The sequence below is a fragment of the Kryptolebias marmoratus genome, linkage group LG6 (assembly GCF_001649575.2).
Source record: "Kryptolebias marmoratus isolate JLee-2015 linkage group LG6, ASM164957v2, whole genome shotgun sequence".
NCBI lineage: Eukaryota > Metazoa > Chordata > Actinopteri > Cyprinodontiformes > Rivulidae > Kryptolebias > Kryptolebias marmoratus.
This window is the reverse complement of record NC_051435.1, coordinates 648,534-665,174: the sequence shown is the minus strand read 5'-3', so window position 1 is coordinate 665,174 and position 16,641 is coordinate 648,534. Positions and strand designations below refer to the sequence as shown.

Genomic DNA, 16,641 nt, shown 5'->3' with positions numbered 1-16,641 from the left:
CGGAACCCTGTTTCCTGTGAGACTGACCTTTGACGGAACCCTGTTTCCTGTCAGACTGACCTTTGACAGACCCCTGTTTCCTGTCAGACTGACCTTTGACAGAACCCTGTTTCCTGTCAGACTGACCTTTGACAGAACTGTTTCCTGTCAGACTGATCTGTGACAGAACTGTTTCCTGTCAGACTGACCTTTGACAGAACTGTTTCCTGTCAGACTGACCTTTGACAGAACCCTGTTTCCTGTCAGACTGACCTTTGACAGAACTGTTTCCTGTCAGACTGACCTTTGACGGAGCCCCGTTTCCTGTCAGACTGACCTTTGACAGAACCCTGTTTCCTGTCAGACTGACCTTTGACAGAACCCTGTTTCCTGTCAGACTGAACTTTGACGGAACCCTGTTTCCTGTCAGACTGACCTTTGACAGAACCCTGTTTCCTGTCAGACTGACCTTTGACGGAACCCTGTTTCCTGTCAGACTGACCTTTGACGGAACCCTGTTTCCTGTCAGACTGACCTTTGACGGAGAGGTTCACAGCGCAGCTTTCCTTTCCGGCGTCGTTAATGACCTGACAGGTGTACTCTCCAGTGTGGGATCGGTTCACGTTGAAAAGCTCCAGGGTGACCTGGTTATCCTTCAGGGAAAAGGTACAGTCCTTTCCTGGCAGGATCTCCTTGGTTCCTCTGAACCATTTCAGTTTGAGGGGGGTGCTGCCCTTCACTATAGCTGAGAACGTCACGTTGGAGCCAGGCATGGCCTCCACCGGCTGCAGAGGAACCACGAAGGATGGAGGTTCTGAGTAAACATGTAAAACAAACATGGTGGGATAAGATGGGAGTCGAGTTAAAACAGAACCAACCTGAAGTCAGAGAAGTGAAAGGCTAGATAATATATATTATCTTTAAGTAGATGTTTCATTTTCTAAGTATAACTAAACCCGTTTTTCCTCTTGACTTTATGTCTTGTTAGCAGTTAAAATAAAATAAAATTGACCAGACTTACAAAGTAGGACAACACCCTGATTTTCTTTATAATAAACTTTCACAGCTTCGGTAAAAAACTCTGTAAAAACTTCTGTTACAGCAACAGATCAGTGATCGTCACAGCCTTTATCAGTACCAGTACGTTCTGTCAGGACCAGGAAGTGTTTATCAGCAACAGGAAGTGTTCATGAGAAACAGGAAGTGTTTGTCAGTAATAGAAACTGGAAGTATTAATCAGGAACAGGAAGTGTTCATGAGGAACAAGAAGTGTTTGTCAGGAACAGGAAGTGTTTGTCAGGAACAGGAAGTGTTTGTCAGTAATTGAAACAGGAAGTGTTCATCAGCAGGTGCCAACCTTTGACAGCCAATGAGGCTGAAGTTTCTGTGGATCCTGCCTTGTTGACAGCTTTACATTTATAAACTCCGGAGTCTGACAGCTTCAGGGTGGGAACTCTGAGCGTGCAGCTGTTGTCGCTGAATGAAACCTCGTGGTTCGGCCCGCTCTGGATCTCCTCGCCATCGTGGTACCAGGAAATGGTGAAAGGTGGGGAACCCGACACTTTACACTCCATCTCTGTTGCTTCTCCCACAACCATCTTACAGTCCTTCAGTTTTCTGGTGAACGTTGGAGGAACAATCTTATCTGTTTAAGAGGGAAACGAGTTCATCACAACGGTTAAATTTACAACATTTGGGCTTAAATCAGCTCAAAACTCTTTAGATGTTCTGTAATCGGCTGAGTTTCTGACAGATGTTTGGATCCTTAACCATTTCAAACTTTATCTTTATCACACTGACATCTTCTTCCAAGAAAAGAACAGCATAAAAAAGGAAAACACCAACCTAAAACTGTGAGGTTAATTTTACTCAGGTCCTTCCCGACTTGGTTCATGACCTCGAATGTGTATTCTCCAGAGTCCAGCTTCTCAGCATTGACCACGTTCAGGCTGGAGATCATCCGAGAGAAGGAGATCTTGTATTTCCTCCCAGAGGCCAGCTCCACGCCGTCTTTAAACCACTTGGGGACAAGCTCCGGCGTTCCACACACTTTGACCTCCAGGGCAGCGATGTCTCCTGCCGTCACGCTCAGAGCGTCCGGTTTATCCACAATCTTAGCCGGTTCTGCAAACAGCAGAAAAGCAGCAGAGCATGATTTTAGTCAAACTTGCAGGAGAAGGCTTGGAGAACCAAACTGAAAGAGAAAGAGAGAATTATATTTTTACAAACCTATAACAGTCAAGTTTGCGAAACACTCCACAGTCCCAGCATCGTTTCTGAGCTGGCACGTGTATTTCCCTGCTGTGGTTGCATCAGCTTTAAAGACTTTTAGTGTGACCTGGTTGTTCTCAAAGGTGATTTTCCTGTTGTCACTGTCCCTGAGAATGTGATCCTTGTCCTGAACCCAGGACACAGTAATGGGTTCAGAGCCTTTAACAGTGGCCATAAGGGTCACCTCCTCTCCCAGTATTACTGTCATGTTTGACAGTTTCTTCACAAACGACGGCGGCTCTGAGGAGAGGAGACAAACAGCGCAAAAGGGACAGTCAGCAAAGTGACATAGTGACCTGAAGATCTACTGAAGACTATCGCAGTTTCTACTGACCTCTGAGTTTAACGGACGTGTTGCAGCTGTCACTTCCTACACTGTTCGACACTTTGCACTCATATTCGCCGGCGTCCGCAGCCTCTATCCCAATGACATGCAGCGTCGCCGAGCTGCCTTCGCTCACCACCTTATACTTCCTGCTCTCCATCAGAGGTTTCCTGTCTTTGAACCAGGTGACCTGGAACGGAGCCGAACCACTCATCTCGCAGTACAAGCTAACATCCTTACCCTTCAGCCCCTCGATGGGCTGGGGTACTTTCACAAAGGATGGGGGGTCTATAAAAAGATCAGGAAACTGTTACAGAGGCAAAAATGGGGGAAATTCTTTATGACCAAAGCTTAATGCTGACAACCGTAACAGCAGAACGAGGCTAAATAAAACCTCTGTTTGGTTATTCAGACTGGTTCCTAAATTTATGGCTCTTAAAAACCCTGACTGGAGTGGGAGACGTTGAGATGGAAGATATGTTGTGGAAGTTTTGGAAACATTAAGAGTCCAGTTAAAATCACTGCAGTTAGTAAAAAAAATCTGATTTAGATGTTACAACATCAGCTGGATCTAAAATGTTTGTGGTAATTGAAAGAGCAATGGAGATAATAAGAAAATTTAAACATTTAAGCAATTAGTGAAAGTACAGTTGAAGCTGCTCTGTAAATATGAAATCTGTGGGAATTTTAGTTTCTGTTAGTTCAGTTAAATTGTAGAAGTGGGAATTTGGTGATTCTGAACCTACAGCTAAAGTCAGAGGTTTCCATCCACTCGTAAAAAGAACGAATGAAAGATTAGTTTTGGTCATTTATTAATCTATTTGAACTGTTCTTTTCCAGGGTGGGATGATTTTACAACTTCAGTGACTTTTAAAAATATGTTTGAATTTATTAAGGATTTTCTCTGATCCACACTTGGTCAAAATATACATTCAGGCTCAGCAATATCTGTGCCCCCACACTAATCCAGTATTTGGTTAAATGTCTCTCAGCAAGTCTCACTTGGACCACTGACTTTTTGTCTCCATCAACCATGTTTTAGCAGAATTTTGGCTGATATTTGACTCCTCTTCTTGGTAGAATTAGTTGAGTTTTGTTCGATTGGTTGGTTTTTATTAAGAGATCACAAATTTGCAATTGGCTGAGGTCGGGGCTTTGGAAGGTCATTCCAGGAGTTTAATGTCAGCCTGATTTATCCAATCAGAAACCAGTTCTGATGATTTATCCAATCAGAAACCAGCTCTGATGATTTATCCAATCAGAAACTAGCTCTGATGATTTATCCAATCAGAAACCAGCTCTGATGATTTATCCAATCAGAAACCAGTTCTGATGATTTATCCAATCAGAAACCAGTTCTGATGATTTATCCAATCAGAAACTAGCTCTGATGATTTATCCAATCAGAGACCAGTTCTGATGTGTTTGGGTCCATTGTCCTGTTGGACCCAACAGTGTCCAAGTTTCAACTGTCCAGCTGTTAATCTGAGGTGAAGTTGAAGAATTTTGGAGGTAGTTCTCCTCCTTCCTGTTTCTATCCATTTTGTGCAATACACCAGCCCCACAGCATTATGCTACCACCACCATGCTTGACAGTTGGTACAGTGTTTTTAGGTTTGAAAGCCTCACCTTGACTCCTCTAAACAGCCAAAGAGTTAAATTTTTATTTCATTTAATCTTTTAATGGGACAATGAGCCCAAAGAAACAACAGAGGTGGTCTCTGATAGGATAAATCAGGCTAACATTAAGCTTCTGGCAATCACAAAGCCTCAATGTCAACCCGATTAAAAACCTCTGATTAAAAACTGTGTCAGTGCTGGAAACCAACCAATTTAAATGAACTCTACCAATTTGGCCAAGAAGAAGGGTCAAATAGCCAGAATTTTGCCAGAAGCTTTTTAATGGAAACAAAATGTCTGAGGTCCAAATGCCCCTGGCTGACAGACATTTAACCAAGTATTACTGGAGGATGTTGATATATGTGAACCTGTATGTATATATTAGATCCTGCATGAATCAGAAAAAATTCTAAATAATTTGAAACTTATGCTTCAAAACCAGTGAAGTTTCATGTTGCAGAATCATTCCACCCTGAAAAAAGAATGGTTCAAATAAATCAGTAAAAGACCAAAAAGAAAATCTATGTCCATGAGTGGATGGAAAATTCTGACTGAAACTATAAACAAGGGAATTTTTGTGGAACGTTATTCAAATTCCAGTAAAGTTTGTTTTTCCTGAAACCATTATAAAGTTAGCAGAATTTAAATTACAGTTAAAATGTTTGTAAGGAAAACATCAGTCAGATAACGGTATTAGTTATTAGTCTGGCTTTAACCAAATGAGTTAGGATATAAGCTGTGATAGAAAGATGTGAGAATTATAAGTTTAATGTTCCTGAAATGGTTTTCCACATAAAGACTCAAGTTAAAGATAAGAATTTAGTAAGAAATTTGTTAGAGCTAGAATCTAAGAGGCCATTTTTTGTGAAATGATGGGAATCGTTTGGATTCTGGGGTTGGTAGTGGGGAGGGGGGGTTGTTTGTTAGGAACTGTACAGATAACCTTGTTTAAAGTTGTTATGAGGTGTTTATCAGAGTTCTTGTGTAGTTAAGGTGTTGTAAGGCTGTTAGAACTGCAGATATGAGGATAAAGGTGTTGGGAGGGGAGTGTATATCAACCACACTGTGGAAGATGGAAGAGGGTTGAGTATAAAGTGGGCAGAGTTATTGGGAAAGATGTAAATGATGTTAGAATAACAGAACAGAAATAATATTTGGTTAGGGATAAATGTATAAGTGTGGCTGAAGGGTAAAACGTTAGCATCTCAGCTGCAGAAAAACTAAAGACTCTTGAACGAAGATGAAGACAAGAAGATCCGATATGGCTTCATATGGAAATATGAACCAAGTCCAGCTGTTACAGGTATCAGCTTTAAGCAGGAGCACGGAAACAGGAAATGATGCTGAGGAAGTCAGTGAGAGGCTGACCTTTCACAGTAAGAGTGGTGCTGCAGCTGACACTGCCAGCATCATTCTGAGCTTCACACGTGTAAACTCCATCATCATCAAAGCTGCTAGACAGCAGTTCCAGGACTGCTACCGAGTCAACAAACGATGTCCTGCAGTTCCCCTCCTCTGAGACCTTGGTGTCATGTTTGTACCAGGTCATTTTCAGGGGGGCTGAGCCACTGACTTTACACTCCAGCCGGAGTGATTCACCCCGCTTCACAAACTTAGTGGCAGGGAGTTTCAGCACAAACTCAGGTGGTTCTGGAAACCAAAACACAGACATGTCAGCAGCTGGGAGCAGAAAGGAACACTGAAGCAAGATGCAGGCAGTAAGTTGGTTAGCAGCTGATGCAACACAAAGGTCACAAAATGAGAAGCTGCATTCAGTAAAAGTATTTCACAGAATAATCTGAGAAGCAGAACTAATGTGAGCAAACAACTTTTAACCAGAGCATGAGATGAATAAAGCCACAAAAGAGATTATTTAGAAAGTATAAATCCAACCTTTGACTGTTAAATCTGCACTGCAGCGTACAGAACCAGCATCATTGCTGACTTGGCAAGAATAAACTCCAGTCTGAGTTACAGCCACTGAATAGAGCTCTAAGAAGCACGATGTTTCGTCCACTCCTGTGAAACAACTGGGCCCAGTCATGAGCTCTGTGTCCTCCTTGAACCATTTGACAGTGAAGGGAGGCGTGCCTTTAAATGTGCTTTTGAAGCGGACTGTGGCGTTGGGAAGAGCCACCTGCGACTCAGGCAGCGTCACAAAGCTGGGAGGCACTGAAGACGATAAAATAAAGCAGGTTAAAGAACTACTCACCTCTGTTTTACAGGACCCATGGAACTGAAGAGTCTGACCTTTGACCATGAGAGATCCACTACATTCACAGCTTCCTGCTGCATTGGTCAATTTGCAAGAGTAAGATCCTGCATCAGATATCTCAAGCTGTTCCATTTCCAAGGACACAGAGTTGTCCTGCTGAATGAGTTTGTGTTTGACACCACTTGAGATTTTACTCCCATCTTTCTGCCACTCCACAGAGATGGGGAGGGAACCAGATATTTTACAACAGATCTGAACAAAGGAGCCCAAAATCTCCTGCATGTCTATGAGTGGTTTGATGAAGCTCGGGGCAATCACTTGTTCTGTCACCAAAACAACAGTGAGAACGTTATTAAACTTTGTCAGCATGTCAGTATGTACCACAGAAGACATGTTAGTCACACTAACCTAGGACAACCACTTTGACTTTACAGGAGCAGCTGCTGATGTGGTTCGACACCTCAAACACGTATTCTCCTTCATCTGCTCTCTGAGCAGCCTGGATCTTCAGGCTGCTGATGTTGTTCTCAAAGATCAGCTTGTGCTGCCTGATGGACTGAAGCTCCCTGCCATCTTTCATCCATCTCACCTTGAGCTCAGGTGAGCCTTTCACCTTACAGTCCAGACTGACTGGATCTCCAACGGTAACTTTGATCTCCTCAGGTTTCTCTAAGATCTGAGGAGGCTCTACAAAGCAAAGCAAACATCTGAGGTTTCTGGCCAAGTTTAAACTGTAGAAGAATCTGACATGGGGCAGATTTATCTGAGGTTACCTTGAACTGTGAGAGAAGCAAAGCACTTATCCTGTCCAGCCTCGTTTATCACCTGACAGGTGTATTTACCGCCATGAGTCGCCTCGCAGGCAGGAATCTTGAGAGTCGCGACATTGTTCTCAAATGTTCTCTCAATCTTTGGATCCTCCAGGATCCAGTTCTCATCTTTCTGCCATTGTACAGACAGAGTGGGCGAGCCTACCACAACACACTGAAACTCTGCCATTTTACCCAGAACAGTGACACTGTTCTCAATTCTCTTGGTAAATGTTGGAGGGTCTATTAGAAAAACAGAGTGAAATTTTCAGGTTTCACCTTAAAAATAGAAAAATGTGGATTTGTAATTCTGATCAGACCAACCTTTGAGGCTTAGTGTTGTTTTACAGGTACAGCTTCCCACCTCGTTAGCTACAGTACACTGATATTCACCAACATCTACAGCATCACATTTGTGCACCTCCAGGCTCAAAGTGTCATTCATCTGGGAGAAGCCATGTTTAGCACTGGGTTTGATTTCCTTTCCATCTTTGTGCCACATTATCTCAAACGGACTTGTCCCTGCAACCTGGCACTCAAAACAGGCATTGGAGCCCTTCACAGCATCAGCTGCACACAGTTCTTTAATAAATGATGGTGGTTCTGAGATAAGAGAAGACAAACTGTCACAAAACTCAATTTTGTTGTCAATAACTAATGATCTAAACTTCAGAGAAATGTTTGAGTCATTAGGCCAAACATTAAAAATCTGTTTTTATGTTAAACTCTTTAGGGTGTTGGTTCTGAACTCCTGCACAGTAAGGCTGACCGTTGACCTTCAGCTCCATGCTGCAGCTCTCACTGCCGGCCTCATTGCGAGCCTCACAGTAGTAAAGACCGCCGTCTTTGGTATCGGCTCCACAGACTTCCAGAGTGGCCACTGAGTTAACAAAGGTCATCTTGTACCGATCGCTGGCACTGAGCTCAGAGCCTTCCTTGAACCAGTAGATGTCTATCTCAGGTGTTCCAGTCACCTGACATTCAAACACTTTACTCTGACCGGGTCGCACCACGGACACACGAGCTGGCGTCCGTGTAAACTTAGGAGGCTCTGAGAAACAAAATAATACTGGTAAATAACCAATAAACTACGACAAATTAACTACAATGATGTTTATGGCTCCATAAAGCCTTGATATTCTTTTTATGATGCATTTGCTAATGGTTCACACCTTTGACTGTGAGTATGACTGAGTCACTCTGAAAACAACAGAACAACAACAACAAAAAAATTGCATCAAATAAAGATGGATAACCTTTGACAAAGAGTGCTGCCTGGCAGGAAGTAGAGCCCACATCATTCTGTATTTCACACACATAATCTCCAGAATCAGAGATTTTAGCAAAGAAAAGCTCCAGTGTGGTTGAAGTGTTGTCTTTGACCACAGAGCAGTCAGCACTGGATAAAATCTCTTTCTTGTTTTTGAACCATTTGATGGTCAGTGGTGGTGTGCCAGAGACCAGAACATTAAACTGGACCTTCGAGCCAGGCAAAACATTCATGGATTCAGGCTTTTCAAGAATGAAAGGTGGTTCTGAAAGACAAAAACAAACCAGTGCTTGTAAAATCAGTTCAAACAGCTGTGATTCACAGACGTTCCTACAAAGACCAACTGTGTTCAGACCTTTCACTAATAAGATCCCAGAGCATTGGACTGTTCCTGCTTTGTTTTTAGCAATGCAGGTGTAACTGCCACCGTCTTTAATGTTCAGATCAGAGATTTCCAAACAAGCAACATTCTCAAAGAATGTACATTTGTGTTTCTCATCAGCTTGGATCTCCTTCTCATCTTTGAACCACTGGACAGTTATTGGCAGCGAGCCGGCCACAAGGCACTCCAGCTGAGCAAAAGATCCTTTGATACCTTCTGTCTGCTTCAGTTTTCTTGTAAAGGACGGAGGAATTACTTGATCTAATTAGATATAAAAGAAAACATCCATAAGCGACAATAAAACTATAAAGAAATTAAACAAAACATTGTAAATTCACTCGGCACATTAAGAACTGACCGAGAACGGTGAGGGTGGCCTCGCAAGAACTTTGACCAACATCATTTGAAACCTCAAAGGTGAATTCACCACTGTCACTTTTCTCAGTTTTGATAATCTTGAGCACAGAGCTGGTGTCTTTGCTCTGTATTTTAAATCTCTGTCCTGAGGTCAGCTCCTTCCCAGCCTTTAGCCACTTGGCCTTCAGGGGTTTTGTGCCTGAAAACCGGGCTTCCATTGTGGCTGGATCCCCCTGAGTCACACTGATAGACTTTACTTCTTCTGTGATCTTAGCTGGTTCTGGGGCGTCAAGAAAAAAAGGTCAGCAAGAAATCAAATGAATTTAAAAGAGAAAAGATTGAGTGAGTCCCTGATTCCGTCCCCGGTCTCCAATTCTGTCCTTGGTCCCCTATTTTACCCCCAGTCAAAGATTCTTTCCCCTGTCCCTGATTCTATACCCAGCCCCCGATTCTGTCCCCTGTCCTTGATTCTGTACCTGGCACTCAATTCTGTACCCAGTCCCCAATTCTATCCTTGGTCCCCGATTCTGTCCCCTGGTCTCCAATTCTGTCCTCGGTTCCCAAATCTGTCTCCCAGTCCCCGATTCTGTTACCGCCCTCAATTCTGTATCCACTTCCCAATTCTGTTGTCAGTCCCCGTTTCCAGCCCCAGTCACAGATTCTTTCCCCAGTCCTTAATTCTGTCCTTGGTCCCCGATTCCATACCTAGTCCTAGATTCTGTCCCCTGGTCCCAGATTCTGTCCTTGCCCCCAATTCTGTCCCGTCTCCGATTCTGTGCCCCAGTCCTTGATTCCGTCCTCGATCCCTGACTCTCTCCCCGGTCCTTGATCCTGTACCTGGGCCCCAATTATGTACCCAGTCCCCAATTCTGTCCTCATCCCCTGATTCTGTCCTCGGTTCCAGATTCTGTCCCCAGTCCCTGATCATTTTCCCCGGTCCCCAAATCTGTCTGCCAGTCTCCAATTCTGTTCTCAACCTTGATTCTGTACCCGCCCCCAGTTCTGTCCCATCTCTGATTTTGTCCCTCTGTTCCAGATTCTGTACCCAGCCCTCGATTTTGTCCTCACCCCCGATTCTGTCCCTTGTCTCCGATTCTGTCTCCGGTCTAATCAGTAAGTGTATGATAATGCTGATAAAACTTAAAATGTTGTTTTTCTTCTTACATGTAGTTTATGAACGGCCCCTTTAGGTCAAAAGTAAACATGTTTGATGCTTTAACCAAACTTCCTGATAGTTCATTCAAACGTGTCACTTTACAAGTTCATTAATGTATTTGTCTACATTTCTGGTTAAATGTCCAAACAAAAGAACTCTAACCAACCTTTGACAGTCAGTACAGCCGAGCATGTTTGGCTGCCGGCCTGATTCTGAGCCTGACATGAGTATTTGCCTCCATGTTGACTCTGTAAGCTGCTGATCAGCAGCACAGCAGTCCTGCTCTCATATGAAATGTGAACATTTTCAGCCTCTTTCAGCTCATGGTTATCTTTCAGCCAGGTGACCACGATGGGCTCGGAGCCCTTCAGAGAGCACTGCAGAGAAACGTCACTGCTAACCAGAGGACTGAGGTTCTCAAGCTTTTTTACAAATGATGGCGGTTCTACAAGAAAAAGATGGAAAATCATGTCAAAGTTTATATTTAGTTACACACCCAGTTTGTTTGGATCCACTGTAGTTATTAAAACCTCAAATCAGGAAAGTTAGGACAGTATGGAAAATGCCAACAGTGATTCTTTGATTTTAACTTCATGTTTGGAGCCAAGAAAGGTTTTGAATCATGTATAATTTTCTTTCCACTTCACAATTGTATACCACTTTGTGTTGGTCTTTCACAATAAATTCCAATGAAATGTATTTATGTTTGTGGTTGTAATGTGACAAAATATGGGTGTGAATACTTTTGCAAGCCACTGTAACTTGAACAACCGGTTAGCAAAAACAGAAACGGCTGTAACTCAATCAGTTTTACAGATATTGAGATATTTGTGTGGTAGCTGAAAGTTATCCTCAACACAAACTCTGAGAACTAACTGATCACACATATCTTTATTGTCTTTTTTCCAAATGGAGATGATCTTTGTTGGTATGAAAAAAATTAGGCTACATTCCTTCAAAGATAGCCGAGGCCTTTAATTATAAAATGAGAGGAAGTTGATGAGTTCATACTACCTGAATGAATATAAAGTATGAGTAAATTTAAGGAATTAACACATTTTTTACATTTTCTGAACCATCCAAACCACTGGATTTGAGGCTGTACAAAAACTTTTTAACACAAAATGTTTAAAAAACAGAAATGTTGACTTTTTATCTTCCCATTGCTGATTCTGTCAAGTCTAAAAGAAATATAGTGACATAAGATGGAACTACGTTCTAATTTCCAACCACAGACACAGGCAGATTTAAACTGAAGCCGTTCTTTAATGATAAAAGTTAGAACCGCAGCATGAAACCAACCTTTAAGGGTTACTTGACATTCACAGGACGATCTGCCAACTTCATTCTCAACAGTACACTGGTACAAACCAACATCTCCTGCCTCCACCGCCAGAACCTGCAGGGCCAGCAGGTCCTCTTTTACAGTGATCCGGTGTCGTCTGTCATTTCTGATCACTTTAGAGTTTTTATAAAATGACACAGTGAAAGGAGCAGAACCAGAAACCTGGCACTCCAAAATCATCTCAGAACCCTTCACCACATCTTTGGACTCCAAGCTACGTATAAACACTGGTGGTTCTAAAAGACAACAATGAGCAGAACACCAGACTGAGTAAACATGATGTTAGAATGCAACAAGAATCTCTGGAACTTTAAACAGATTCAATCAGTTCTAAAACCAGATTTTCTTCTTAAAGGTTCACTGGGAGCACATTGTTGACTGATAAACACAACCTAAATTTTCAAAGTAAAGGCAGAACTTCCTAAAACTGGAATGGACACTGAGCCAAGATGATAATCGTGAGTAAAGTCTGTAAATAAACCAACCTTTGACTGTAACTGTACTGCTGCAGCGGTCACTTCCTGCCTCACTCGATGCTACACAGACATAGTCTCCACTGTCCTCCACTGAACAGTTTAAAATTTCAAGAGTAGCCTCTACATCCGTCAGGCTGATTGAGTACTTAGGACTGGAGCTGATCTCCATTTCATCCTTAAACCATTTGAAACTGATGACGGGGCTGCCCGTCACTCTGCACTCCAGCCTGGTGGAGTCGCCGCTGGTGACGAGTTTGGTCGCATCGAGCTTCCTCACAAAGACGGGAGGCTCTGAGAGAAGAGGTTAACATTCATTACAGGACAGAAGACATGTTAGCATCACATTCATGTTTCAAAGACATGTTCTCATGCAGCGTCACATGGAACTGAAGACAGGCACCTTTCACAAACAGGACTGCGGTGCAGTCCACCTTCCCTGCATCGTTGGACACTTGGCAGGTGTATTTGGAGGAGTCACTGGGTTTTACTGAGTGAAGCTCCAAAGAGCTGGAAGAGGCATCCTTCTTTATAAAATAAATGCCTCCAGTTACAATCTCTTTTTCCTCTTTGAACCACTTGATGGCCAAAGGAGCAGTTCCAGTGAAAGTTGCTCTGAAGGAAACTTTGGCTCCGGGTATAACATCCTGGTTGTCTGGTTTCTCTGTGAACACTGGGGGCTCTGGAGGCCATCAACAAAACACAGATTCACTTCATGTTAGCAAGAAATCATTGAAAGATGGAACACAAAACACACAAAAAGGCTAAATAAAACTCAAGACCTTTTACGTAGAGTGTGCCGCTGGTTTCTTTAAAGCCAGCTGAGTTGGAGGCTCTGCATTTGTAAACTCCAGAGTCGGTCTTCTCCAGCCGACTGATCCTCAGTGTAGCAGAGCTGTCTTTGAACTCAGGCTGAAACTTGGCTCCAGATTCTATTTCCTGGTCATCTTTAAACCAGGATATGGTCATGGGTTGGGACCCAGACACCTTGCAGTCCATGGAGATGTCATTACCAATGTTGCCATCAACTCTTTTCAGGGACTTGGTGAAAGTTGGAGGCATTATTCGATCTGGTTGTTGAAAAAAAAGTACCTCATTCATAAACGCAGTTTGTGCTGTTTTTGAAAAGAACCACCCAACTAAACTTTGGTTTAACTCAAGGTTTAAGGCACTTTAATTTTAGGAAATCCAAACTAAAAAATAGATGTTTCACAAGATAAAAGAAAGATGAACAAATCTAAAGTAGCAGAACAAACTCCCACCCATTGTTGATCATTCATTTCTGCAGCATTTTTTGCCTGATTAAGTCCCAGAAAGTTGGCAGCAATAAATGTTCATATTTGAACTGAACAATGTTTGGGAGATGTTCAGTTACTTTGGTACCAGATTCGACCCCTGGTCCTTATTCTAAGACAGCTACTTCGTGTTTGAGAAGTAAAAGTAGGTAATGTCTAAAACCTGACATATGTAAAGAATCAGTAAGAGAGCAGATGTTCTGACCTAAGACCGTGACTGAGCATGTGCACTGGGCTTTTCCAACTTTATTGGACACCTCCATCTTGTACTCTGAAGTGTCTCCTTTCTCTGCGGTCAGAATCTTCATGGTGGCGACGTTCTCCTTCAGGGTCATTTTATATTTACGCCCACTGATCATCTCCTTCCCATCTTTAAACCACTTCACTTTCAACTCTGGGCTTCCAGAAATGGTGCACTCCAGTGTGGCCGAATCCCCTGCAGTCACACTAATGGACTCTGCAGGTTCTACGATTCTGGCAGGTTCTGGTGTAAGACAGATTTGATGGTTATAAAAAAAAAGAAATTTGATCCTGTAGGTGAAAGACAAACTATTAAAGATTCCGTCTGACCTTGCACAGTCAGGGTGGCTTCACATTTTTGTTGCCCAGCCTCATTTTCTGCCTGGCATGAATACTTGCCGCCATGGCTGATGGCCACTGCTGCTATGGACAAGATAGCAACATTGTTCTCAAACACCATCCTGATGTTTGGATCATCATCTCTGAGGATTTCTGAGTCTTTTTTCCATTTAACAGTGATAGGAGATGAGCCCTTTATGGTTCCCTGTAGTTTTACTGAGTTCCCCAACACGGCCGTCACACTTTCAACTCTCTTTGAAAAAGAAGGCGGCTCTACAAAAACATGGTAGACGTTAAACCGAGTCTGAGTATGTGAGGAGTAGTGTTAAACCTCAGTCTGTAAGAGGTTTACTAACCTTTCAGTTTAGCCAAGGCCTTGGTGGTAACTTTCCCCACATCGTTGGATATAACACACTGATAATCTCCAACATCTGCACTTTCAAAGGTCTGGATCTCCAGCCTTGACAGAGAATCCTGGGAGATTATTCTAAACTTCTGATCACTAGTGAGGGGTTTCTTATTTTTTAACCAGCTGATCTCAAAAGGAGCAGTTCCTGCTATTTCACACTCCAAATGAGCTGCTGCTCCTTTTACAGCTTCTAGAGTCTGAAGGTCTTTTCTAATAGTTGGAGGCTCTGAATGTCAAAAGATTCAAGTATATGCAGTTATTACCACAGGTTTTCCAACCTAAACAGTGTGTGTAATGTAAATATGACACAGGACAAACCTTTAACAGCTATAAAGGTGCTGCAGCTCTCACTACCAGCATTATTAGACACCTCACAGGTGTAGGTGCCGCTGTCTGTGACCAGAAGGTTCAAAATCTCCACAGAAGCAACTCCATTCTTAAAGGTGAGCTTATATTTGTCTCCATCACTAAGCTCCCTGTCGTTCCAGAACCAGTGGATGTGAAGTTCTGGTGATCCTTTAACAGTGCACTGTAAGCGTGCAGGTGCACCTTGCTTCCATGTTATCTTAGGTTCCATTTTCCTGACAAAAGCAGGGGGCTCTGGAAGAGTGTTCAGAAACACGAACACTTACAAACATTGTCAAACAGAGACAGAAACACGTCGAAGAAGATTATGAAAGAAAACAAAGGACACCCATGCAAAGTGTTAGCAGCAGACTACAGTTGGAAACAGTTGAAAGCTTTAAACCACCACTTTTACGTCTACAGATGTCTTAATCCAAACTAAAACCAAAGATCACCTTCAGGGTCTTACCTTGAACTGTTACCACAGCCTCACAGGAGGAGCTCCCCGCCTCATTTGCGGCTGTGCACACATATTTCCCAGAGTCCTTTTGTTTGGACTTGGGTATCTCAAGAACAGCCACTTTGTCCTCAAAAGACAGCTTACAGTCCATGCTTTGGTGGACTTTTTTACCATCCCTGGTCCAGGTGACGGTCACACCAGTGTCCTCGTCCACCTGGCACTCCAGCCTCAGCGGGTCATTGACAGCAGCTGACACCGACTCAAAGGGCTTAACGAAGCTGGGCTTGTTAATAACTCTGAGCTCTGTAGTAAACGTAGCCGTGCCGACACTGTTGGAGGCCTTGCACAGGTACACCCCCTGATCAGTCAACTCAAGACTCTTTATATGAAGTGAATACTTGTTCTTTTCGCACTTTATGACATAGTTTCCTTCAGAGGAGATGACTACATTGTCCTTGTGCCATACAACTTCCATGGGTGAAGATCCAGTGAGTGAGCACTGCAGAACAGCTTGTTTGCCCACAAATAAGGTCATTGGATCTGGTTTTGAAACAAATACTGGCGGGTACATCTCTATGGAAAGCAGGTAGAACATACACAGTGTTTTAAAATATGAGAGGAACATCAAAATAAAGTCAACTGTCCAACCTGGTCAGGTATGTGGGTTTAATCAGGAAAGAATAAATATTTCAATCAAACCCTGCCTTCCATACAGCACCATAATGAGTCAAGACTAAACACAGCATGTATATAATTCTCTCTCTCTCTCTCTCCAACAGACACAGACACAGAGGGATAATCTGAAAGGTTCCCACTGGGACCTTACCAGTAACAACGAGTGAGGCGGAGCAGCTGTCTGAGCCGTGCTGGTTCGAAGCCTTGCAGGTGTAGTCACCGCTGTCAGCTTTCACCGGGTTCAGGATCTCCAGAGAGGAACCGGTGGGGTGGCTAACGATCCGATACTTGTCGCTCTGTCTGATTTCAATACCAGACTTGTTCCATTTAAAGGTCACGTTTGGAGCATCCTCGGTCTCACAGTCGAACTTTGCATGGTCACCGACATTGATGTCCACTGGGTTGATTTTCTGCTTGAAAACAGGTGGCACTGAGGCACACGGAGAGACACAGTAAAACACAAGCGTTAGTAATGACATCCACTACTACTGTTGTATATAAAAAAAACAACTGACAGATTGGGAACACAGATGGTGGAATGTACAACAATGGTGGAAGCCAAATGATGAGTGACTGTGGAGAAGAAAAAGAGCGAGAACATTAGCCCCATGGTTTTACTGAAGGAGGTTCTCATGGGGCTAGGGTTCCAGCTGGAACAAGGAGAAACAAACACTTT

General features: G+C 43.1%; 1 protein-coding gene across 6 annotated transcripts in view; it reads right to left on the bottom strand.

Annotated features, from left to right (window-relative positions):
* Positions 1–16,641, bottom strand: part of ttn.2 (titin, tandem duplicate 2) — a 184,200-nt gene that overhangs the window by 149,390 nt on the left and 18,169 nt on the right. For all 6 annotated transcript variants that reach the window (XM_037975998.1, XM_037975999.1, XM_037976000.1 and 3 more), the window contains exons 4-29: positions 16,117–16,395; positions 15,300–15,863; positions 14,804–15,085; positions 14,433–14,711; positions 14,068–14,349; positions 13,703–13,981; positions 12,985–13,272; positions 12,606–12,884; positions 12,215–12,496; positions 11,687–11,965; positions 10,551–10,829; positions 9,230–9,508; positions 8,845–9,132; positions 8,476–8,754; positions 7,989–8,270; positions 7,544–7,822; positions 7,184–7,462; positions 6,819–7,097; positions 6,446–6,733; positions 6,089–6,367; positions 5,564–5,845; positions 2,585–2,863; positions 2,209–2,490; positions 1,825–2,103; positions 1,337–1,624; positions 515–793 (exon numbers count right to left, since the gene is read on the bottom strand). In XM_037975998.1, coding sequence (XP_037831926.1) covers positions 515–793; positions 1,337–1,624; positions 1,825–2,103; positions 2,209–2,490; positions 2,585–2,863; positions 5,564–5,845; positions 6,089–6,367; positions 6,446–6,733; positions 6,819–7,097; positions 7,184–7,462; positions 7,544–7,822; positions 7,989–8,270; positions 8,476–8,754; positions 8,845–9,132; positions 9,230–9,508; positions 10,551–10,829; positions 11,687–11,965; positions 12,215–12,496; positions 12,606–12,884; positions 12,985–13,272; positions 13,703–13,981; positions 14,068–14,349; positions 14,433–14,711; positions 14,804–15,085; positions 15,300–15,863; positions 16,117–16,395 — 7,593 coding nt within the window. The remainder of the gene's footprint in view (positions 1–514; positions 794–1,336; positions 1,625–1,824; positions 2,104–2,208; positions 2,491–2,584; positions 2,864–5,563; positions 5,846–6,088; positions 6,368–6,445; positions 6,734–6,818; positions 7,098–7,183; positions 7,463–7,543; positions 7,823–7,988; positions 8,271–8,475; positions 8,755–8,844; positions 9,133–9,229; positions 9,509–10,550; positions 10,830–11,686; positions 11,966–12,214; positions 12,497–12,605; positions 12,885–12,984; positions 13,273–13,702; positions 13,982–14,067; positions 14,350–14,432; positions 14,712–14,803; positions 15,086–15,299; positions 15,864–16,116; positions 16,396–16,641) is intronic.